Raw genomic sequence first — 24,824 nt, forward strand, 5'->3', positions numbered from 1 at the left:
CTGACCTGCAGTCTTTTTCTTGACCTCTCCGCCTCCACCCTGCTCCGACCTATCACCCTCACCTTGACCTCTTTCCACCTATCACATTTCCAACGCCCCTCCTCCAAGTCCCTCCTCCCTACCTTTTATCTTCTCCTGCTGAACACTCTCTGCTCATTCCTGAAGAAGGGCATGTGCCCGAAACGTCGAATCTTCTGTTCCCTAGATGCTGCCTGACCTGCTGTGCTGTTCCAGCAATAAAGTTTCAGCTGTAAGTATACCTATCCCTTGAGGACTGTAGTAGTTCAAGAAAGCAGCTATCACCATCTTCTCCAGGGTAATTAGGGGTGGATGCTAAATATTGGCCTAATCCCATGAACAAAAAAATTAAAAGCCATTTTTGTATTGCCTGTAAACTTCCTGAACATGACTCCTACATTCAAACTTAAAACAGTAATAAATATAACTTATACGTTTCACTTAATTTGAAGAATTGTTTTCTTTAAAGTGATGCATTTCTCAGCAAATAGTATCAAGTCTGGCAGCATAATAAATGATCTGTTATGCCATCATAATAGTGTTTTCCCCACGTTATACTGCTTTACTATAGGTTATTTTAGCAATATAGTTGATTGACACTGAAGAATCTTCTGCTAATTATCATCATGACAAGTTACTTCATGATAGCTATGGATTAGTAACAATGAAACAGTTGCATCTTTTGTGATTTTTAATTTTGCTTGAAATTCATTTGGATATCTGCAGTTAGTTAGATTCAAGCTCTCATCATGACATTTGCCCACACCAAAGACACCATAGATAATTCATAAGAAAAATTGTCGAAGAAAATCATACAAATGAAGTGAAAAAGACAAAAAAAGTCAGTAACTGGCTATGCTCAAAAGACCTTATTACCTATGGTAAATCCCTGTTATTCAAGTGTAACTCAAATATAAAACTGCATTAGTGCGTGCAATTTCCTTACAGCACATTCGCGCCAGTTTTGTTGAGGTAAAGTTTTGTCCTTTTCAGTGTATAAAATCTCATGAGTTAATGCAATCAATCAATGTTATTGATTGTAATCAACTGTTGACAGTAACATGACTATATTACAGGAATTAATTCATGATTACAAAATGCAATCCGGAGGCTTGTTAAAATGCTTGGCTGTTTCTTTAGCTGTTGCAATTGTGGTTTAAGTTGACTGTTGTCATGGATCTGGCTCTCCAAGGTCACATTAAGTGACTGAATTTTGAATTTACTGAACTTAAAGTAATTGTAACATCAGTATGAGAATCAGACCAGAATGAGGCTTCAGTGAACTGCTAGTTACTGCAGCTCCAGGTTATTAGTAATAAATTAAGCTGACCATAGTTGCCATTTGCCTGAAATTCTGAATGTAATTTAATAATGAACACACTTGAAGGACAGAGTCAAAGGAAACTTGACATATAGACCCGGAAGCATGACCAGCTTTGTGGGCATAGACAGTGTCAGAAGAGCTGAACTTTGAACCAACTACTTTTTTTTCTTGTGCATAATTTTTATTGTAATTCAACATCCCAACATAGGGGTGTTATTGAACAAATTATGGTAGTGAGCCTCAATGCCTAGATTAAAGCAGGTAACTGAAAGCTATCAAATAGTAGACTTCAGGGAGTATCTTAAAGGAGGAAAGAGAGGTGGTGGCAGAGGTGTTTAGGGAGGGAATTCCAGAGTTTGGAGCTTCAGCTGCTGAATGCATGGTTACCAATGATGACGTGGTCAAAATCAGTGAAGGGTCAAGGTGTCAAAATTAGAGACCTCTGTGGACTGTAGAACTCGAGGATAACTGCAGTGGTGAGGAATGAGGCCTGGAAAAACATTGAAACTGATGAGAATTTTAAACCAAGAAGCAATGAACGGTGGGCGGCCCAGTGGTTAGCACTGCTGCCTCACTGCGCTAGAGACCCGGGTTCATTTCCCGCCTCAGCCAACTGACTGTGTGGAGTTTGCACATTCTCCCCGTGTCTGCGTGGGTTTCCTCCGGGTGCTCCGGTTTCCTCCCACAGTCCAAAGATGTGCAGGTCAGGTGAATTGGCCATGCTAAACTGCCCGTAGTGTTAGGTGAAGGGGTAAATGTAGGGGAATGGGTCTGGATGGGCTGCGCTTCAGCGGGTTGGTGTGGACTTGTTGGGCCGAAGGGCCTGTTTCCACACTAAGTAATCTAAATCAATGCTTAACTGGCAACTACTCTCAGTCACTGTGCAGAGGGGTGGTTGGTGAACCAGACTTGATGTAAATTCGGATAGAGGGATGGCCAAAAGTTCATTAGAATATTCAAATCTTGATAATTAAGGCATGGATGAGAGCTTCAACAGGTAAGCTAAAGTGGAGAAAAGTTAGATTTTTTTAGAGATGTGAAAATGAGCACCCTTAATGAAGGCACAGAAATGTGGTAGGAAGCTCATCCCTGGGTCGAATATGGCAGCAAGGTTGCAAACAGGTCAGCCTAAGATAGTTGCCAGGGAGGGAGCAATGGAGTCAGGGCTAGGACAAGGCTTCAGTTCTCTCAGAATTTGGAGGATGTTTATGCTCATTCAGTATATAACGTTTGACAAGCAGAGTCAAAAGGTGTGGCGCTAGAAAGCACAGCTGGTCAGGCAGCATCCAAGGAGCAGGAGAGTCCATGTTTTGAGCGTAAGCTCCTCATCAGAACATTCCTGATCAGAACATTTGCTCAAAACTTCAATTCTCCTGCTCCTCGGATGCTATCTGACCGGCTGTGCTTTATTACTACCACACGTTTTGATTCTGATCTCCAGCATCTGCTGCATCTGTTCTCTCTTTCTCCTCCATGGTGTTTGACAAGCAGCAATACAATTTTGGAGACAGTGGAGGGGTCAAGAGAATTGGTAGTACCACAGAGTTCTGTAAAGATCACCGAGTTCTCATGTAAATCTGTATGGGTATGACTCACATTTCAACCTTTTGTGCTATTTTTGTCACTTCCACTCGGATTGTATCTACAGGTAGGCAAGAACTTTAATGAAATTCCAAGCCTATCTGTTTTGCAAGTTACAGCAAAGTGAAATGATCATTTATAATGAGAAATACATTAATCTGCTGATTTTTGGTAGAAGAATAGAGTTTCCTCCTCCCAAAAACAAATAAAAAGCACTTTTAGTATTCAGCTCTGGACTTTACATTTGTATACTGTTTCTCCTGTATCATTGCTAACATCTTTACTGTTTGTGATTTGCTGCTCAATTTTATTTTCGACTAATAGTTTGAAGCTGTAGGTAGAGAGTGATTAGATTAGATTAGATTACAGTGTAGAAACAGGCCCTTCGGCCCAACAAGTCCACACCGACCCGCCGAAGCGATTGCTGCTCAATTTTATTTTCGACTAATAGTTTGAAGCTGTAGGTAGAGAGTGTTTAAAAGGTTTTCTGTAGTTTCAGAATCTGACAAAAAGATGGTATGGTTAGAGAAATATGAATTGTACTCTAAGTTTGGTGCATCCATATATCTATTCACCTCTGGGTTTAGGGTGTTGTGCACATAAGCACAGCTAAAAATGCAGAGTGATGCAGATGCTGGGAATTAAATGTCCTTGATGTGAAGTGTGCTACATGCTATTCTATCTGTGTTTCTTCATCCTTTGTCTCTCATTTTCTTTCATCAGTTCCTAAAGGCCTTGACACCTACCTAGGACATAGTTCCACAGTTGACCATTATCATTGTATTCCTCATGCAAGTAGCCATTCATTATTTATGTTTTATAGTTGAGTATTAGTAAATCAAAAGCTGCTTCCACTCAACATTTAACACAATTCCAGCAAAAATTACAGGAAACATTTCAGAGTCAATAGGTTTGTCTGCCAAAAATCACAGGTGCAAAGAGGCCAGTTCGTATTTTCACTCAACATATATTCGGTTCTTTTCCCAAGGTTTCACACACACCAACTTCTGCAAACAGTTAAAATTTATTAAAGTTTGTACAAGCTAGGTGACCCCCTTTGACCCCCTCCCTGGCATGTGTCAAAATGAGGCCCTGAACAAATACATCCCCTTTATACAGGTCAGTTGGCCATGCTTACAGATGCTCTGGCCACTCCCCCACAGTCACATGCCACTCAAGACAACCCCCAGTCACATGTTACCTCAGGTACAATGGCAGGATGAGATCATCCTCAGACATAATGCAAGTGCTAATGCCCTAATCCTGGGGAATTGTTAGGCAGATGATTTCCTGACTCAGTGATTCCCCAAGACAATGCAGGTGTGAGGTGTTCTAACTTCAGGGGAAGGCTGGGAAGCATTTCTGAATGGAAGAGATTGAATGATAGTTTAATTTGGGAATAGTAGCAAATGACTGTCCAGTTGCAGTAGGGGTGATTTGTATTCTTCCTGACTGTCATCCCCACCCACTTCCAGAATGTTCACTCAGTGCAGTTTAACTCTTTAATATTACATCAGTGTCCAGAGAGATATTCCAATTTACTCCTTGAACATGACACATATACTGGAGATAGATGAGATTTTCCTAACCTTATGGTTTGAATACTTGATAAGTTTGATGAGCCCATGCAAGTATTTTTAGAACATTTTAGTACAGGACATGCCTGGGAAGTTTTCCACATTTTATTCAGATAGATGCTCGTGTTGTAGCTGTGCTGGAGCAGCTTGGCTAGGGCTACAGCAGATTCTGGGGTAGAAATCTTCAGTATGAATGCTGGATTGTTGTCAGGGCCTTTGTATTATGCAGTGTCTGCAGCCTTTTCTTGATATCACATGAATTGAATCAAATTGATTGAAGGCTGGTAGAGGCCAAGATAAATTTTCCACTTGGCACTACTGGCTGAACTTGCTTCAGGCTTATTTTTACACTGATGTGCTGGGCTCCCTGTCATAGTGGATCCTTCTCCAGTGAGTTGTTTAGTGTGCCACTGCCATTCACAACGAGATGTCTTAGGGCTGTTGATTTTAGACTTGCTAAACCCTGTCTATCAGTTGGCATGCAAGCAAATCAGTTTTTTGTAGCTTCACCAGGTTGGCATCTCATTTTTGTGAATGTTTAGTTCTAGTCCTTTATTCTTCATTCAAACAGAATTGGGGGTCTGCGTTCAAATCCCATCACGTCAACTGGTGGAGTTTAAATTCAGTCAATAAATCTCCAATATAAATATAAGCTCAGTAATAGTGATTGCTGAGCTGTCGTTAATTGTTGTAAAAGCTCAGCTGGTTCACTAATGCCCTTCATATAAAGAAATCTGCAATCCTTACCTGTCTGGCCTACATGTGACTCCACACCTGTAGCAATGCAGTTGCCCACTGAACTGCCCACTGAAAATGATAGTTTAGAGCATTTGCTGGGCCTCTAGATTACTAGCCCAGAGGCACTACCAGTGCTGTACCATCACGTTTCTGAACAGCTTATTATAATATTGTGTAGAAATTGAATAATCTAAGAAAACAAAGTACTTTGTTATCACAAAGAAAAACAGTTTATGTTTATTTAGGGAGGGTGACGAATGTTGTCCTTGTCAGTGATGACTCAACAAAGGAAGCATTGCACACACTGAGCCAAACCCTGTATTTGAAAAGTGTATCAGAAAGACATGTATTCTAAAACACCAACCCGGCAGCAAAGATGGGCGTCAACTTCTGATGCGCTGCGGGCACCAGTGACACTTGGTGTTTGCTGGTTCCACTGTACTGTGAACCAGAAAAAGGATTGTGGCTAGTTGCGCATCACAAGGGCATGACCTTAGCCGTGACCTTTGACTGGCAGCAGGGTCAGTGCAGAGAAGCTCTGCTTCTGGATCAGGTCCAACATCAAGAGGAAGGTGGAGCAATGCTCAATCATTAAGTTGAAAACCTGGGGTAAGTGGTAAAGACAGCAATGAAACCCGCAGACAGGAAATAATTAGCGAATAAAGCAGCAGTCAAGAAATAAATTGTTAGAAATGCTAAAATCTGAAGCCAAAAGCTCATTTCAGAGCCCCACATGTCTCTGTCCTGAACTGAACTCTCAATAAAATTATTTACTTTCCTGCAGTCACGCTCATTCTCAATGGAGATCATTTCAATTTAATACAGCAGCAGCAATTATTTTAGAAACTGAACTTTACTTGTATGTAACATTTGTTAAATTCCAGTTCTCTGTCACGATGAAGATGTCTAGTAGACATTTCACTTGACCTCTTTGTGCACGTGTGCTCTTTACACCACCTGGAGACAGTGTTTTATACAACTCACAGTAATGACAAATTGCACAACTGGACAGTATCCTGGTGGTTTATAGTACTGGAATACCAAATCACCAGACATGATTTCAAATTTGAAATTGATACCATCTGATACTTTCTGGTATAGTATCATAAAAACTTACCATGAAAATGTACAAATCATTACAAAATTCCATTTTGTTTGACTGACAGACTTCAGAGAAATAACCTATTACTCTTGCTTTTGTCTACAGATTACAATCTCACTTGACCTGGTAATTTCCTCTTAATTTAAAAAAATTTAATCTATTTTTGTAATCAGTCTGTTCAGAGATGTCATTGCCCACTTGTGGAACAGGTGGTCCAGGGTAGGGACACCAACACCACACCACAGGAAGGACCCAAGGTTGTTTTGTATTGCATTAAGTGACCTAACTAAATACCAATTGCTTCAATTTAACAATAAATCCAATGTGTTATGTAAACTAACATATGAAAATTATTCCAGCATTTTAAAAGCAGCATTTCTTCAGTATGTTAGGGGAGTGGAGTAGGTTTGCTGGGGATGTTGTCAATATGCTGTTTAACTTTACCTTGAAGCATATAAATTAATTTACTATATCTTCATATGTCTTTCTTACAATGCAACAAATAACTTTGAGTTCATCCAAAAATACACAAGTTACAAACTAATTAATCTTTAAATGGAAGTATTTTTATGCTGCCTTTTTTGAATTTGAAGTTGTAAGGAAGAATAATCAATACTGTCCAATAGTTATAATCCCAGCTGATAGTACTACTGGCCAAGTCCCAGAATGAAATCTGGCCGAATAGATTTTTTTAAAAAAATTATTTGATGCCGATTCACTGAAACATTTTCTTCAACAACAGAAGTTTATGACACAAAAGATAAAGGAATCACACCAACCTATAGAAATAAAGAGCATTATTTGAAAGATTTGAAAACAAAGTCTTATCCAATTTCCTGATGCTATTAATTACGGAGACTTAAATCTAGAGAATTTACATCACTATTTCAACTTTTTAAACATGAGTTGACTGATTCCCTCCTTGGAACTAGTATGTTTTCTCAAAACTAGGAGCTTAGACTTTCTCAGTTTTTAGTAACCTGCAGATCTCAAATCAGTGTAAAAGTTTATTTTGTGAAACTTCCAAAGTTAACTACTTTCCTTGAACTGTCCAATACAGTCATAGAGATGTACTGCATGGAAACAGACCCTTTGGTCCAACTCATCCATGCCGACCAGATATCCTAATCTAGTCCCATTTGCCAAGACCTGGCCCATATCCCTTGAAAATCTTTCTATGCATATACCCATCCAGATGCCTTTTAAATGCTGTAAGTGTACGAGAATCCACCACTTCTCTGGCAGCTCATTCCTTACACGCACCACCCTCTGTGTGAAAGAGTTGCCCCTCAGGTCTCTTTTATATCTTTTCCCCTCTCAACCTAAACCTATGCCCTCTAGTTATGGACTCCCATTGCAGGGGGATAAAAAACCTTTGACTATGTATCTTATCCATGCCCCTCATGATTTTATAAACCTCTATAAGGTCACCCCTCAGCCTCTGATGCTCCAGGGAAAACAGCCCCAGCCTATTCAGCCTCTCCCTATAGCTCAAATCCTCCAATCCTGGCAACATCCTTGTAAATCTTTTCTGGACCTTTTCAAGTTTCGCAACATCCTTCCGATATGAAGGAGACCAGAATTGCACACAATATTCCAACAGTGGCCTCACCAATGTCCTGTACAGCCACAACATGACCTCCCAACTCCTATACTCAACACTCTGACCAATAAAGGAAAGCATGCCAAATGTCGCCTTCACTATCCTATCTACCTGCGACTCCACTTTCAAGGATCTATGAGCCTGCAGTCCAAGGTCTCTTTGTTCAGCAACACTCCCTTGGACCTTACCATTAAGAGTATAGTCCTGCCCTGATTTGCTTTCCCAAAATGCAGCACCTCACATTTTATCTAAATTAAATGCTACTCCTCAGCCCATTGGCTCATCTGATCAAGATCCTGTTGTAATCTGAGGTAACCTTCTTTGCTGTCCACTACACCTCCAATTTTGGTGTCATCTGCAAACTTACTAACTATACCTCTTATGCTCGCATCCAAATCATTTATGTAAATTACGAAAAGTAGAGGACCCAGCACCAATCCTTGTAGCACTCCACTGGTCACAGGCCTCCAGACTGAAAAACAACCCTCCACCACCACCCTCTGTCTTCTATCTTCAAGCCAGTTCTGTATCCAAATGGCTAGTTTTCCCTGTATTCCATGAGATCTAGCTTTGCTAACCAATCTCCCTTGAGGAACCTTATCAAACACCTTGCTGAAGTCCATATCGATCACATCTACTGCTCTGCCTTCATCAATCCTCATTGTTACTTCAAAATACTCAATCAAGTTTGTGAAGCATGATTTCCCATGCAAAATGCCATACTGACTATCCCTAATCAGTCCTTGCCTTTCCAAATACATGTAAATTCTGTCCCTCAGGATTCCCTCCAGCAACTTACCCACCACCGAGGTCAGGCTCACCGGTCTATAGTTCCCTAGCTTTCCCTTACCACCTTTCTTAAATAGTGGCACTACGTTTGCCAACCTCCAGTCTTCCGGCACCTCACCTGTGACTATCGATGATACAAGGGTGCCAGCAATCACTTCCCTAGCTTCCCACAGAGTTCTCGGGTACACCTGATCAGGTCCTGAGGATTTATCCACTTTTTATTCATTTCAAGACATCCAGCACTTCCTCCTCTGTAATATGGACATTTTTAAAGATGTCACTATCTATTTCCCCATATTCTATGTCTTCCATGATCTCTACAGTAAACACCGATGCAAAATCCTCATTTAGTATCTCCCCCATCTCCTGCAGCTCCACACATAGGCTGCCTTGCTGATCTTTCAGGGGCTCTATTCTCTCCCTAGTTACCCTTTTGTCCTTTATGTTTTCATAGAATCCCTTCAGATTCTCCTTAACCCCATTTGCCAAGGCTATCTCATGTCCCCTTTTTGCCCTCCTGATTTCTCTCTTAAGTATACTCCAATTGCCTTCATACTCTAAGGATTCATTCAATCTCTCTCTTGTCTATACCTGACATACGTTTAGATCAGAGTGATGCTGGAAAAGTACAGCAGGTCAGGCAGCATCCGTGGAGCAGGAAAATCGATGTTTTGGGCAAAAGCCCTTCATCAGGAATAGAGGCAGGAAGACTTCAGGGTGGAGAGATAAATTGGAGGGGGGTTGGGGGGAGGTGCTGGGGCGAAGGATGGAGGTGATAGGTCAGAGAGGAGGGTGGGGGAAGGTAGCAAAGAGGAGATGACCTTGGGGTTGCAGTGAGAGAGAGACTCACTGAGATTCTTCTGGAGAGAGGAGGAGAACTTCTTCGAGGTAGGCATCCTTGGCAAGAGGATTCGCAGTAAGGTTAAAATCAACGAGGCAAAAGTGAGGACTGCAGATGCTGGAAACCAGAGTTTAGATCACCCCCCACCCCCATTCACCTATTGTACTTATTGCAACCTTGTCCCCACTCCCATTTATCTCTCCACCCTGGAGGCTTCCTGCTTCTATTCCTGATGAGGGGCTTTTGCCCAAAACATCAATTTTCCTGATCCTCGGATGCTGCCTGACCTGCTGTGCTTTTTCAGCACCACTCTAATCTAAATTCTGGTTTCCAGCATCTGCATTCCTCACCTTTGCCTATACCTGACATATGCTTCCTCCTTTTTCTTAACCAAAAACCTCAATTTCCTTAGCCATCCAGCCTTCCCTACATCTACCAGCCTTTCCTTTCACCCTAACAGGAATACACTGTCTGTGGATTCTTGTTGTCTCATTTTTGAAGGCTTCCCATTTTCCAGCCGTCCATTTATCTGCAAACATCTGCCCCCAATTACCTTTTGAAAGTTATGCCTAATTTCCATCAAAATTAGTCTTCCTCCAATTTACTACTTCAACTTTTAGATCTGGTCTATCCTTATCCATCACTATTTTAAAACTAATAGTATTATCATCTCTGGCCCCACTGACGCCTCAATCACCTGCCCTGCCTTATTTCCCAAGAGTAGGTCAAGTTTTGCACCTTCACTAGTAGGTACATCCACATACTGGACCAGAAGATTTTTTTGTACACATTTAACAAATTCCTCTCCATCTAAACCCTTAATACTATGGCAGTCCCAGTCTATGTTTGGAAAGTTAAAATCCCCTACCATAACCGTCCTATTATTCTTACAGATAACTGAAATCTCCTTACAAATTTGTTTCTCAATTTCCCGCTGACGACTGGGGGAGGGGTGGGGGGTCTATGATATAATCCCAATAAAGTGAATATTCTTCTCTCAGAGAGAAACTATTTTTTCTTCTAACCTCAGTCAGGTATCCTCTGAAGTGCTAAAGTCTTTTAATCTGTGGGCTTTCTAAACTAAAATTAATCCTTAATTATCTCAAACCATAAACAAGCTAATGGTCTTCAATGTTGGAGGCTGCGGGGCAAGCTGATAGAAGCATATATGAGAGGCATGGATGTAGTGAATAATTGGCGATCTTTTCCCAGGGTGGACATGAGAATAATAGACAGCATAGATTTAAGGTGAGAGGGGGAAGTTTAATGGAGATGCGCAAGGCAAGTTTTTTTTACACAAGGTGGTGGGTGCCTAGAACACACTGCCAAGGGAGGTGATAGAAGCAGATATGATTGTGCTGTTTAAGAGGCATTTACATTGTCACATTGGCAGGCACGGGAGAGAGGATTATGAACCATGTGCAGGCAGATGTGATTTGTTTAGCCTTAGTTTAGCTAATGGTGGGTCAAAGGGCCTGCTCCTGTCGTTTTAGATTACTTAGTGTGGAAACAGGCCCTTCGGCCCAACAAGTACACAACCACCCACCGAAGCACAACCCACCCAGACCCATTAGCCTACATTTACCCCTTCTCCTGACACTACGGGCAATTTAGCATGGCCAATTCACCTAACCTGCACGTTTTTGGACTGTGGGAGGAAACTGGAGCGCCCGGAGGAAACCCACGCAGACACGGGGAGAATGTGCAAACTCCACACAGACAGTCGCCTGAGGCTGGAATTGAACCTGGGACCTTAGTGCTGTGAGGCAGCAGTGCTAACCACTGAGCCACTGTGCCGCCCCTGTCGTGGACTGTTCTATGTTCATCCATTTTTCTTTTTGTAAACTACCACAGTCAAGTCGATTTTTTTATCAACATTAGGGGAGGGAGTGTGTTTCTCTGCTCTGACACAAACTGAACTAGGGCACAGTTCTGGTAAGACACAAAAGTTACCACCACCCATATGCTATTGTTTTAATCAAAATTTGAAAATTGGTATATCGAATCATAGAATTTTACAGGACAGAAGGAGGTGGTTGTTTCTGTACACTGTTCTGATCGAGCAACCCAGGTAGTCCCATTCTCCAGCCCTATCTCCGTAGTCCTCTAAATTAATTACTTTCACATATATGTCCAGTCTCTTTTGAAACCACCGATAGAATCCATTTTCACTACTGTCTCAGGCAGTGCATTCCAAATCCTAACAACTCGTGAGTAAAGAAATTTCTCCTTCTCTCATTCCTAGCTCTCTTGCTGACAATCTTGAAGTTGTGGCCCCTAGCTACTGGCATACCTAAAAGTGGGAATAGAATATCCTTCATTTCCCTGTCAAAGTTGTTCATATTTTTGAACACCTCAATAAGGTCACCTCTTAATCTTCTCTGCACCAAAGAGAATAAGCCTGTTTGATCTAATCTTGTATTTAAAATCCCTCATTCATGGCATCATTCTAGTAAATCTCCTGTGCCCTGTTTCAGGGCTTGAGCAACCTTCCCTAAATAAGGTACCCAGAACTGAACACAGTATTTCAAATTTGGTCTGACTAATGATTTGTAAAGGTCTCACATCATTCCCTTTTGTATTCTTTGCCATTCTTTATAAATCCAAAGATCCTATAAGCCTTCTTAATAACTGATATAACTTGCTTGGCCACCTTTAGAGAATCATGCACATGAGCCCTGATGTCCCTCTGCTCTTGTACTCACCTTCATGCTTACCATTGAGCCCATATTCTTTCTCCCGCCATGTTTCTCCTACCAAAATGCATTAGCTCACATTCCTCTACATTGAATTTTATGAGCCAGCACAAAAACAGAAATTGCTGGGAAAAATACTTGGCTTCTGTTGAGAGAAAGCAGAGTTAATGTTTTGGGTCCAGTGTCCCTTCAGAGCTTGTTCATCTACTCGGTGTCTGCGTTTGGCCAACTTGCCCATGTTCCTCTGAAATCGCTCAACGTCATCCTCACATTATTCTCCCTAGCTTAATATCATCTGCAAACATCTCCATCTCCAAATCATTTATATAAATAAGAAAAAGCAAGAGTCCCAACACTGATCCCTTTCAAATATTACTTTCAAATTGTCTCCAATCTGAGAGAAGCCCATCTATGTATATTCTGTTTCCTGTGTTTTGGCCAACATGGATAGGAAAGGTTTAGATATGGGCCAGATGCAGGCAAATGGGACTAGTTCAGTTTAGGAAACCTGGTCGGCACAGACGTGTTGGGCCAAAGGGCCTGTTTCTGTGCTGTACGACTCCATGGTCATCACCCGCTAAGCATATGCTGATGGCAGCAATGGTTCTTAGTGCTTGCTGATTCCACCTGTGCTATGAAACAGCAAGATGTTTGTGGCTGGCTGTGGCGGTTACAGGGGCATCTTTCGCTGTGATAAAGTTAACTTTAGGTGGTGGCAGGGTCAATATTGAGAAGCCCTGGTCCCAGATAATGTTTAGTTTCAGCAGGAGAGTGGAAGAAGGCTCAAAACCAGTGTTGAAAACCCAGGACAAATGGTAAAGCAGGTGAAGAAACCAACAGTCAAGAAATAAACAGTCAATCGGTCAAAAGTTCTTTTTAGAGCAACCGTATTTCTCTGATCTGAGAAGACCGCACAATAAAATGATTTCACTGGACTTGAAAAATTTAACTCTGCTTTTCTTTACAAATGTTGCCAGACCTGCTGAGTTTTTCCAGCACTTGCTGTTTGTATTCATGACAATTAGACAACTTCTCCAACGAGGTAGAAGTGTCAGTGTTGGACTGGGGTGGACAAAAATGACACAACACCAGGTTATTAGATTAGATTAGATTACTTACAGTGTGAAAACAGACCCTTCGGCCCAACAAGTCCACACCGCCCCGCCGAAGCGCTACCCACCCATACTCCTACATCTACCCCTTACTTAACACTACGGCAATTTAGCATGGTCAATTCACCTGACCCGCACATTTTTGGACTGTGGGAGGAAACCGGAGCACCCGGAGGAAACCCACGCAGACACAGGGAGAATGTGCAAACTCCACACAGTCAGTCGCCTGAGGCGGGAATTGAACCCGGGTCTCTGGCGCTGTGAGGCAGCAGTGCTAACCACTGTGCCACCGTGCCGCCCAATCCAACTGGTTTATTTGGAAGCACTAGATTTTGGAGCACTGCTCTTTCATCAGGTGGTTGTGGAGTATAAGATCATAGGACACAAAATTGGTAGCAAAAGTTTACAGTGTGATGTAACTGAAATTATTTATTGAAAACGACCTGGATTGTTTGTTCAATCTCTCATCTTTGAGAATAGACATGTTGGTTTCAGTTCTTTCATAGGTAAATTCCAGAACTTTCTTGAAGTTACATTCTCATGTGAATTTTAACAATAGGCGTCAAATCATCTCAAATAATGCATTGTAGGTGTCTGTGCCTCAATGTTCAGATTGATTTTAATCTAAAAAAGGAATTTACAGAATCTTACATGGATTCATGCAGTTTTTCAGCAAACTAAAATGTAATTCTGCAAGTACAAATTCACCCCACAAACTGTGTGTGTGTGTGTGAGAGTGAGAGAGAGAATGTAGGTATGAGTATCTGTGAGTGTGTGTGATTGTGTGTGAGTGAGCGTGTAAAGGGGTATAAGTCTGTATTAGGGTGTGTGTATATGTGAGCGTTATGAGAGAGAGCTTGTGTATGAGAGCTCATCTGCATGAGTATATGGATCTGTAGGAATGTGTTTCTGTCTGTCTGTGTGACGTGAAGTGGGGTCACCTGTGGTGTAACATGAACCCAGGTCCTGGTTGGATTCCCATGGGTTTATGTCACACTACAGGTGACCCCAATGCACTGCGCATGCCGCGCGCACATTGTCACCCTCCTACAGACCCATACTCTCACGCAGATTATCTCTCATGCACAAGTTCTCTCTCATATGCTCACATATACTCTCTCACACTAGACCCCTTTACACTCACACTCACGCACATACTCTCTCACAGACACTCAAATCTCCATGTGCGCGCGCACACATGTGTTTGTGGGGTGAATTTGTACTTGCACGATTACATTTTAGTTTTCTGAAAAACTGCATGAATGCATGTAAGATTCTGTAAATCTTTTTTAGATTAGAATCAGTCTGAACATTGGGGCACAGAAAGCCTCACACAGGGCACCTCACACCTTCAATGCATTACCTGGGCCGACAGGCATCTATTGTTAAAGTTCACTTGAGAATGTAACTTGAGGAAAGTTCTGGAATTTACATATGAAAAATGTGAAACCAGATGAGAGACTTAACAAATAATCCAGGTCTTTTTCAATATATCATTTCAGTTACATCACACTGTAAACGTTTGCAAAAATTCTGTGTCCAACAAGCTTATACTCCACAACCAGCTGATGAAGGAGCAGCGCTTCGAAAGCTAGTGCTTCCAAATAAACCTGTTGGGCTATAACCTGGTGTGTGTGTGATTTTTAACTCTCCAAAGCGGTGATTTTGTGGCCATGTCTCCTCTGTGTTAGGAGGGGTCAGTTAGCAATGCTAAAACATAATTTTGATTACTAAATTGCTTAAATAGTTCTTTTTCCTATCACTAACCTGGATTGCTTCTGAAGTAAGGGTTTTAAAGTTTACGGTTTGAACTTTAGTGTTGTATCATTAAATAAATATATTCAGCCGAGATAAACACTAGAAATGAAATGAGATGGATGATCTCTTTTCCCCATTTCATATATTATTGCAAGGCTTGTATTGTTATTTATACTACTTTTCTGTCACTCATTTATTTTGGGCTTGACATGATCAGTCATTTGGTTTTCCATTTGTTGATATACTTTGGTGGTATGTTTTTACATAGCTTGGTATCCAGGTCTCCACTCCCACTAGTTGTGCCCCTTGCTTTTATTATCCTTGCTCTCTCTGCTGTTTATTCTGAAGAACTATCTGATTCTGATGAATGTAAATGATGAATGAATGCAAGATACAATCTTTGCCCTCTGTTGATTATTTAATTTATTTCTGTTTTTCTAGTGCATATGAATGAATTATACATAATTAAATATGATATTTTATATTACATATGTGTATGATGTACTGTTCAGTGAATTTGTGCCCGTTGATACCTGAGTGAGTTTCATGTCGAAATATTTTCTTACATCCTGCAGCTGTCTCTTGTTTGCACTTTGTTTTGCAATTTTTTAACATAAAATATCATTACTCAAAGAACTAATTCTCTGAACTAAACCTAGTTACAGCATTTGCCACTGTTTGGTATTTGTCAGGGACCTACCCAAAGCGTTTGTAGCAGTGTCCAGAAATTCAGTTCAATTTGAGAGAGAGAGCCTTTCATCTTTCACCCCCCCCATTGGAGGAAGCTTCCTGCACTCTTTATCTCCCTTTTTACTTCATTTCTAAAATCTTGAGGAAAACTAATCTCTTCAGTTGATTTTGTTGACTGTCCCAGCTTGGCTTTATACCTTTGAGTCTGTTTCTATTCTTGTCTTCCACCTCTTTGTGAAGTGCCTCAGGATGTTTTTCACAGTTAAGTGAAGTAGTAGGTAAAGGTTGCTGTAATTATTACAGCACGATTACATGCTAGCATCCTAAATACCTGCCAATCTGTATATAATCAAGAGATCATGTGAAACACATTGGTAACTCTGCTCGTAACTTACAAAACTGTGGACTGAGCCATGATTGGTGATTTTGCTTTTGGCACAACAATAGCATAGCAAATCTGCAGTTGCAACAATCAAACTTGCATTTGAACAAAGCTTGACAGTAACCATGGTTTTGAAAATTAATTTATATCTTTGTCAAGATTAGAGTGACCAGCAGCAAGTTTCAAGCATAATTTTAATCATACTATAGAGAGCCTTAATTTACCTTTCACCTGCAGCATTTCTGCATTGTGACCCTTTGGTCCCAAAACAAGTAGGTAAAAGGTTTCTAATTGGGGTTGTTTGTTTTCAGATTAAATAGTAGTTTTGATGTAGCTGTGAGCAGGTATATTTAAAGGGTTCCTTCAGCTGGTCTTGGTTTTTTTGTAACTTGTTACTATGATTTCAATGAATGCTGCAGCTTTCAGAGGAATGGATGAATTTAATCCAAATCAGAGTTAATTTGACTTTTTACAAATCTCATTATTCACTTTATAGTCATGATGCCTTAAAAGGCATTTGAGACAGGGCCGTGTCATTAAGAAACCAATCACCATTACAACTTCAACCCTGTGTGCGTGTTTCAGTTCCTTAATAAGAGAGATGGGTCATTTTATTTCATGTGGCCACTTTCATTTGATATCTAAAACTATAACATATAGTTGTCATTTTTGCTATTGTATTTTTTTTGTCAACTATTAATCATGACTAAGCTTGTGTAATTAATGAAGCTAATGTCTTATATGCTGCATAAAGACTTACTGTGTTGAATTTAATTTCTAGGTCAGTGTTGAAGTTCTGATGGAACACCCGTTTTTTGTTTTCGGAAAAGGCTGGTCGTCATGTTGCCCGGACAGAACCTCTCAACTCTTTGGTTTGCCATGTTCAAAACTTTCTGTTGGTGATGTTTGCATATCTCTTACACTGAAAAATCTAAAAAATGGCTCTGTCAAGAAAGGACAGGCTGTTGACTCAACTGGTGTTTTGTTGAAGCACCCAAAGAATTATAGTATACCTGAGAACAGGCCCCGGCACTTGGAGCGAGAGAATGGGGTCGTGCAGGGAAGTGTACCAGTTGTGTCAGAAAATTGCAAATTGAAGTTTTCTGAAACCAATACAGTACAGTCTGCAAGGTCTTGGCTCAATAAAACAGAGGTCGGGCGGCCTCCAACAAGGAAAAGGAGGTGGTCTGCTCCTGAAACACGAAAAGTAGAGAAAACAGATGAAGAGCAGCCATTGAATCTTCCCAAGCCTTCCTTCATTCCTCAGGAGGTTAAGATTTGCATTGAAGGACGGTCCAACGTAGGCAAGTGAAGGCACTTCGGGGAGCAGTGGAAGCTCAAAAATTTAAAAATCTATAATACTGTACTGTAGACTTAAAGCTAGAAAAAAAACCCAGTATTTACATGTTATCTGCTTGTTATTTTAGTTTTTTTGTTAATAACATGTTGTAATATCTTCAAATGGTGTTAAGGAGGAGACTGGTAACTGTTCTTTCCACATAGTTCTGACTATTCACTGCTTAGTGAATGCTCTTAAGAAAATTCTCACCAGGATTATTCCTATCATGATCAGAATCCATTAATGTCTTCTCTGGTACTGTTTTTAATTTCTTAAAAATTCAGTTGATATTTAGTAATGATTGGTGCCACTTTCTTTTTGTTTTCCCCACGTTCACTTGAATGTTGTGCAACACAACAAAGTGAGGGGGTGGTCTTTAAGCACTTGCAATTCAGTAATATTTATTTACTGGGTATCTTGGTCTGAATGCTCAAAGTCATACCAAAATGACAAGTTTAGTATTATCTGTAAACACTGTTATCCATGTAGAGCTAGATACTGAACTGTAAAGGAAAAGGGAACTGAAGAATGATTTGTCTAGAACGAATTGTAGATTCAAATTGTCTGGAAGAATGAGAATCATTGATCCTGATTCTTGTGTGAATGATTATGTATGGTAGCAGCAGTCCACTGATGACTGCTTGTTCAGAAAGCACTTTTTAAATGTAATGCTTCAAAAATGGGAAAAGATCCCACAGAGAGTTAAAACAGAATCTGGAAGAGAAATCCTGGGTTATCCAGTGTTTAACTGTTGTACTTTTAAAGCATTTGACAATTTGCACACCTTGAGAGTCAACAATCATGCAGTGAATCTGTTAGTTGTGTTTTCTCTCTCTACCTTTTTTAAAAAAAGGGGCAATTTTAAAAAAAAAAGACGTAGCGATCATTGTTTGGCCTGCCTTAGCATTGGGACCTTCCCACAGTGTTTCTTCGGATATCAAGTTGAGTGGCTGGCTCAAAAGTCTGTCATATCTATAAAATTAAATCTCTCTTAGGACAGCTCAAAATGATACCAGTAAATGTTCCTAGTAACTTGCCATTTTAAAAAAATATCAAATTCCTCAATAAACAGATCTTTGAAAAATTAAAGATGGGTTCAAATAGTGTAATAAAAAGGTTTCTTATCTGCTTAATTATATGTTACACAGGAATGTCAGTGTACACCAGTGATATATTATGATTCTAAGAATTTGTACAGGATTTTACTCATTCAAATCTTTCAGTCATCTTCAAGTAGAGTTTAAATTAGATTCTTTTTTAGTATGACATACACAGTGCTTTTCCAAGCACAACACAACAATTCAAATGTAATTCATCAAAAATGCAGTATTTAAAATGAACAAAGCCTCCTTTGAAAATGCAGTTTTTTTTTCATAATAGGTTCTCAAATAAAACTGAAAATTGTTGGAAGTGAACAGGGGGTGATAGCTTTTTTAATTTGTGCAAGTAACTTGAAGTCTAGCTAGCTTTGGAAACTTTCTAATTTCTTAACTTGTAGCTGGCAGTTGCATCTTTAAGATAATATTCCAAAGCTGTTTCGAGATCTTAATGGGGAGGGGAAATGTTGGGTCAAAAGACTTGGGTATCGTAGAAGCTTATCATAATTAAACCTCTGAACCACGCACCAAAATAGCTGGGCAGGTTTTCAATATTTTGCACATTCACATTGCTTGGTTAGTGCTGGGTTCCTAATGATAACATGTTAATTCTGCTCAGTAAATGCATTAGCCCTTTCATTAACTTGCTCAGGGCAGTCACATTCTTTTATTTTTTCTTAACGTCAGATGGTAAGAGGTAATTGAAATGGAAGAACAATGGAGTACAGAGATACATATGAGATTTTAGCCAAAATAATCCAGTACCACTATACATTTAAACAGGTGATTTTGTTATTCCCCAGCCTGGAAGCAGGGACTCATTTAACTGACTGGTTTTGCTGAAGAAACACTACAGGAAATAGTCAGGCACAATGCGAAAAATTTAGTTACTTGTTTTATATTGATTTATAAGTAGGAATTCCAAATGTAGAACCATGCCAGGTCATACTCGATCCAACTGCCTGTTGCTCTGAATTTATTTGCTTGTGCAATAACCTTTTATTAAAAGTGCCAAGTTTAGTCAGAAAGTTCACATCTTTTAGCTTACATTTACAAAACTATTATTTGCGTTTTTTGCTTTTCTTTGTACTGCTGCCTTTTTTAAACTGAGTCCCTGGCCTCCTCTTTTTTTAATAAAAAAAAAGTAGCTGGATCAGAATACAAGGAAAGTTTTTTTCATTTATAATCAGATCAGCCGTGTGCCTCTACAAAATCTGATTCGCAATAGTTAACTGACAGCAGGCTATTTTTTAAAAGTTTCTAGTGGACAAAAATAAAACAAGAATTCGCACAAAGGTAGTCAGGGTAAACCCACCTGTAAGTAGACAGTTACAAATATTTACTGACTGTTCCTATAGTAATAGAGATTTCCACCTACCACACCTTTTTAATTTGTCTGGACAGGATGATTGGAGAGACCCTTTCACACCTCTTACTCAGGGATGGGGCTGGTGTGCATGTGGAACACTGATATAACCAGAAGCAGCACTTTCACTAACTCTGAAGCCTAATTTCTTTTTAACAAACCTAGCCTCAAATATTGTTACCTTACTGATCAGATTGTCATAGTGCTGTATCTGGTTGGGACCTTTGTAAACAAATTGCTTTCAAAAGGTTTAACAGTAAAGGCTCACTCATCGATTAGTACAGGTAACATGAAGCTATTGCACATGGAGATTTGAATGTTGGTGGAAGGTTACTCAGTTTTTGAAAGGCTTGGATACTGTTTAAACTAGCTTTGACTTTCATATCTTGTAATATATTTGAGGGGGGTACCATTAAAGAAGTTGAAGGTTAAATTTAGTTGTATATTTTAATTTGTAATGTCCAGGAGATTGATCTGTTCAGGCTGTGGCAAGAATGAAGTACTGTACAAAGAGGCTTTTAGATGTGCAGCCAGTTTGTGAATAGTCCCAGATATGAACTGCTGCTCCTGAGTTTGCTATGTTTTTGGTTGTTAGTACCTATTGAAAGTTCTAAGTCTTCCATTGAGAATCAATTAGAGGCGGTAATTGTCTTTTTTGTTTTCTTCATGGACTGACTAAGCTGTGGTCACCTAATGGCAATGGCCAGTAGATGCAGGAAAATGGGGGCGGGAAAAATGTTTTGCACCTTACTGATGAGGAGAGAGATTTTTCAGTGCATAAATACGTAGTTAAGAGCTTTCATTGTGAAAGGGGGACGTTTTCCGTACACGTGCGTATTCTATGTAATTCCAGTGTACAATATTGTACTTGCACTAGCTTTTTTTAAACAATTATACAAATGGAAGAATTCATATTCTATTTTCTAATCGTGGTGTGTCTATTTGTAGGATACACTCGGGTCTGTTGAATTTTATGGTCCCTTTCTTTGATGGTGCTTGCAGGTTTTCTAGTTAGAAGTTATTTCATTATGATGATAATATTTGATCCAGACTTTGAACAAATTTTGTTTTAAAGAAATTGTCTGTATACCAGTACAAGTTTATTGTTTCAGTATACTCGTACTAATAAAATAACAGTGCCAACAGCAACTGTTTCCTCTAGTTGCTTGTTTCCAGTTCTTTTATTTTGCATTTTGTATCAATCACTTAACTTCAAATAGATTTATCAGGCAACTGAGCAGTTCAGCTGCAGAACACGCAGTAGGCATAACGCAAAACGTTTCATGCAGTAAAGACGGTGATACCAATTTGTTACAATCAGATTTCTGTAATATTATGTTCTTGTGAAGAAATTGGTAAAATAAAGAATGAAAAATGAGACGACATAAATATAGGGTAGAATTTGTGATTGTATAAGGAACAAGCTTAAAAGAAAATAACAGTGCATTGCAATTGCCATTGTGCAAACTTTAGAAGTCAGGAGTTAAGACTCCTGATCAAAATATGTCTTCTCTTAAAATAGTTACCTAATCATTTTCTTTGCTTTATAAGAATTGGCTGCTGGTCTTCACTATCCAGTGCCTCAGACATTCATTCGAAGTCACTGTGTATTTTACTTATTTCAGTTTTAACTACTGTGTTTCATTGCTCACAGTGCAGTCTCCTTTAGATCAGGAAGAGTGACCAGTCATATTGAGTGGTGATGGCTTTTCAGAATGCCTCCCAGTTCATAAGCTTCCTGAGTTTCCAGTTACAGACCATTTGGATTCGACACCCTGTTCTCAAGCTCATGTTTGTCCTTGCTGCAATGTTGTAGTAAAGCTTAACACAAGCTTGAGGAACAGCATTTCATCTTCTGATTCAGCATTTTATAGTCTACTGAACTTGATACAGAGTTTAACAATTTCAGACAGTGAACTCTCTTCCCATTTTGATCCTTCTTTTAAATATCTGCTAGTCTGAATTTTGTTTCTCCCATTTATGCTTTCAGATAGAACTCAGGCACATGCTCCACAATGATACCTCACTGGATACACATTCTCCTCTCCTCCTTTGACAGCATTCCACAAGAGATCATTCCTCTGGGACACCCTGGTCCACAGCTGCTCTGCTCCCACCACATCCCCATGGTTTGTCTCATACAACCGTGGAAGGTGGCCCCAGAAACACCTTCCAGATGACGCAGCAGTTTACCTGCACTTCATTCAATCTAGTCTCCTTATTCCCTGCTCACACTGTGATCTCCTCTACACTAAGGAGACAAAATGCAGACTGTTTTACCAAATGTGCTATCTGTAAAATAACAATGTGGCAGAGCTTCCAGTTCCATGCAACACACTGCTCTGTTCTCAGACCTACTGCAGTTCTCCAGTAAGGCTCCATGCAAGCTAGATGAACATCATATCATCTCATCTTTCAGCACAGCCAATCCATTTGGAACTACCTATACTCCCTTGCTTGGCTTATGAGAAACAATCCTTTTGTCTACATAGCCATTTTTCTGTCTCTCTCTGGGCCCTCTTCTCCACCTATCCACCATCTACTTTCTTTTCATCTTTTTCTCGCTTCTTTCCCCCCACCCCCCACACACCACCGCCATCATCGGCATGATTACCACTTCTTCCAAACTGCTATTGCTTCTGAAGAATGGTCACTGGACTCAAAACATTAACTCTATCTTCTGCTTAGAGATGGTACCAGACCTAATGAGTTTCTGCAGCACCTGCCATTCTTTGTTTTACTCTCTATATTCCTCTATCTGATGAGACACCAAACTTCTGTCAATTCTGATGTAGCAACCAGCAGACATGTCCACCGCCTGGTCAGTGAACTGTGAATTAATGTAATTTGTTTCATCTCCTCTCAGTTTTTTAAATTTCCACTTGTAAAAATAAACACAAGTTTTAGTTTCAAGTGAGTTCAAAGGTTAGTTTATGACCCTTCTATTGCTGAAAGCTATTAGGTAAAGAGCTATTAGATAGAGTACAAATACAGAGACTAAAAATAGATAAACGGGGGTTTTAAAAATGAAAGTCCGTTGACTTCATTATTGGTACGGGTCTTGTTACTTTAAGATTTCTCTTTACGAGGTAATGGGATTGATAACTTGAAGTCATAACAGAGCAGTTGTAAAGGCTTCTGTAACTGAATCAGTAGAGGTAACTTGCATAAGGGCGTTCAACAAGTACAGCGGCTGTGAGAAAGGCGGTTTCTGGTTCTTCGCAAGTTCTGCGATTACGTCTCTTTGCAGCTTGCCTAGATTTTTGGTAGAACTGTGGTTGATTTCTGAAAAGAAACTATTCTTTGAATTGAAAATTTTTCCCTGAGTTCATGGTAAGTTCTGGTTCTTAAATGGAGTATCACAATTATACAAATCAAACATAAGATGGATGCTATTTTGTGCATTATTGTCCATAAAGTCAAAAGGCTAGAGTTCTTGTTGTCTGAGGATAATCAAATTCTAAAAGGTTTCCTTTATGATTGATGTTGAGATAACATGTCAGTTGGTCTGATTTTTAACTGGTAATGGTGGGCGGCACGGTGGTTAGCACTGCTGCCTCGCAGCGCCAGAGACCCGGGTTCAATTCCCGCCTCAGGCGACTGACTGTGTGGAGTTTGCACATTCTCCCCGTGTCTGCGTGGGTTTCCTCCGGGTGCTCCGGTTTCCTCCCACAGTCCAAAAGATGTGCAGGTTAGGTGAATTGGCCATGTTAAATTGTCCGTAGTGTTAGGTAAGGGGTAAATGTAGGGGTATGGGTGGTTTGCGCTTCGGCGGGTCGGTGTGGACTTGTTGGGCCGAAGGGCCTGTTTCCACACTGTAAAGTAATCTAATCTAAAAAAAAACTAACAAGAATCAGCAGTGCAACATCTGGCAGTAATTTTTATATGCTATGTGTATTATTTAAAATTAACATCTTTAAAAAATATACAATGTTATGATGACATGGTCGTAACACCAAGCCTTTGAATATATTGAATGATATAAAATCCTCTGGAGTGGAAAATTCCAAAGATTCACAGTATTTCTCAACATCTCAGTCTTAAATAATCATTTCCTTATCATGAGAGTGCTCCCCCCATATTCTAGCTACCTCAATTAGGGGAACGTATCTCTAGCATCTGCAGTATTTTACATTTATTCTAATGCTCGAACCCCTATTGTTTTTAATCATATAAATGATTATAAAGCAAATTGATCAGATTTGCTCATGGTGCAGAAATTACAGGAAAGGCTGAGGTAGCAGCAAAATATTGCTGCATGGAAACACTCACAAGCCAACTATAACAAAATGCTAACACATGTAGCTAGAACAGTAGAATCATGTAGATATTTTATAAACTGATACTTCCTGTGAAACATTGGTTACCAGGAGTGTACATTTTGACCGCGGACATGGAGGTTTTTGGTCTCTCCAGAAGGAAATTCTGATAACTGGACTCTATGCCCAAACTCCCAATTGATTCTCCTGAAAAGCAAAGCTCTGCGTCAAAAACACAACTTCATAGCATTTTCTCTTACAATTATAAAAGTTACACTAGCCAAAATGCTGTTCACATCTCAATGTCGCAAATGAGAGATTGATCACAAATGGAAAGAATAATTCTGGAATTATCAGAGAAGCTTGGAAGATTAGAAATGAAGAGGTCAAGTAAGGCAGCTAACTTCACTGAAGTATGCAAAATATGAAATGATGTCTAAGTAACCTTCGTTTATGTTTAAGAAAGTATTTAAGAAAAATTTCTGCATCTTGAAAGATTTCACAAACATAGGCAATAATGTTGTGGATATAGCAGCAATTGTCTGGAGAGAA

The 24,824-nt window shown here is 39.8% G+C and overlaps 1 protein-coding gene across 8 annotated transcripts in view; it reads left to right on the forward strand.

Annotated features, from left to right (window-relative positions):
• Positions 1-21,174, forward strand: part of atxn1a (ataxin 1a) — a 362,909-nt gene extending 341,735 nt beyond the window's left edge. For all 8 annotated transcript variants that reach the window (XM_043719064.1, XM_043719063.1, XM_043719065.1 and 5 more), the window contains one exon: positions 16,993-21,174. In XM_043719064.1, coding sequence (XP_043574999.1) covers positions 16,993-17,523 — 531 coding nt within the window. In that variant the 3' untranslated portion in view covers positions 17,524-21,174. The remainder of the gene's footprint in view (positions 1-16,992) is intronic.
• Positions 21,175-24,824: the final 3,650 nt, after the last annotated feature.

The sequence above is a fragment of the Chiloscyllium plagiosum genome, chromosome 29 (genome assembly GCF_004010195.1).
Source record: "Chiloscyllium plagiosum isolate BGI_BamShark_2017 chromosome 29, ASM401019v2, whole genome shotgun sequence".
Classification (NCBI taxonomy): Eukaryota; Metazoa; Chordata; class Chondrichthyes; order Orectolobiformes; family Hemiscylliidae; genus Chiloscyllium; species Chiloscyllium plagiosum.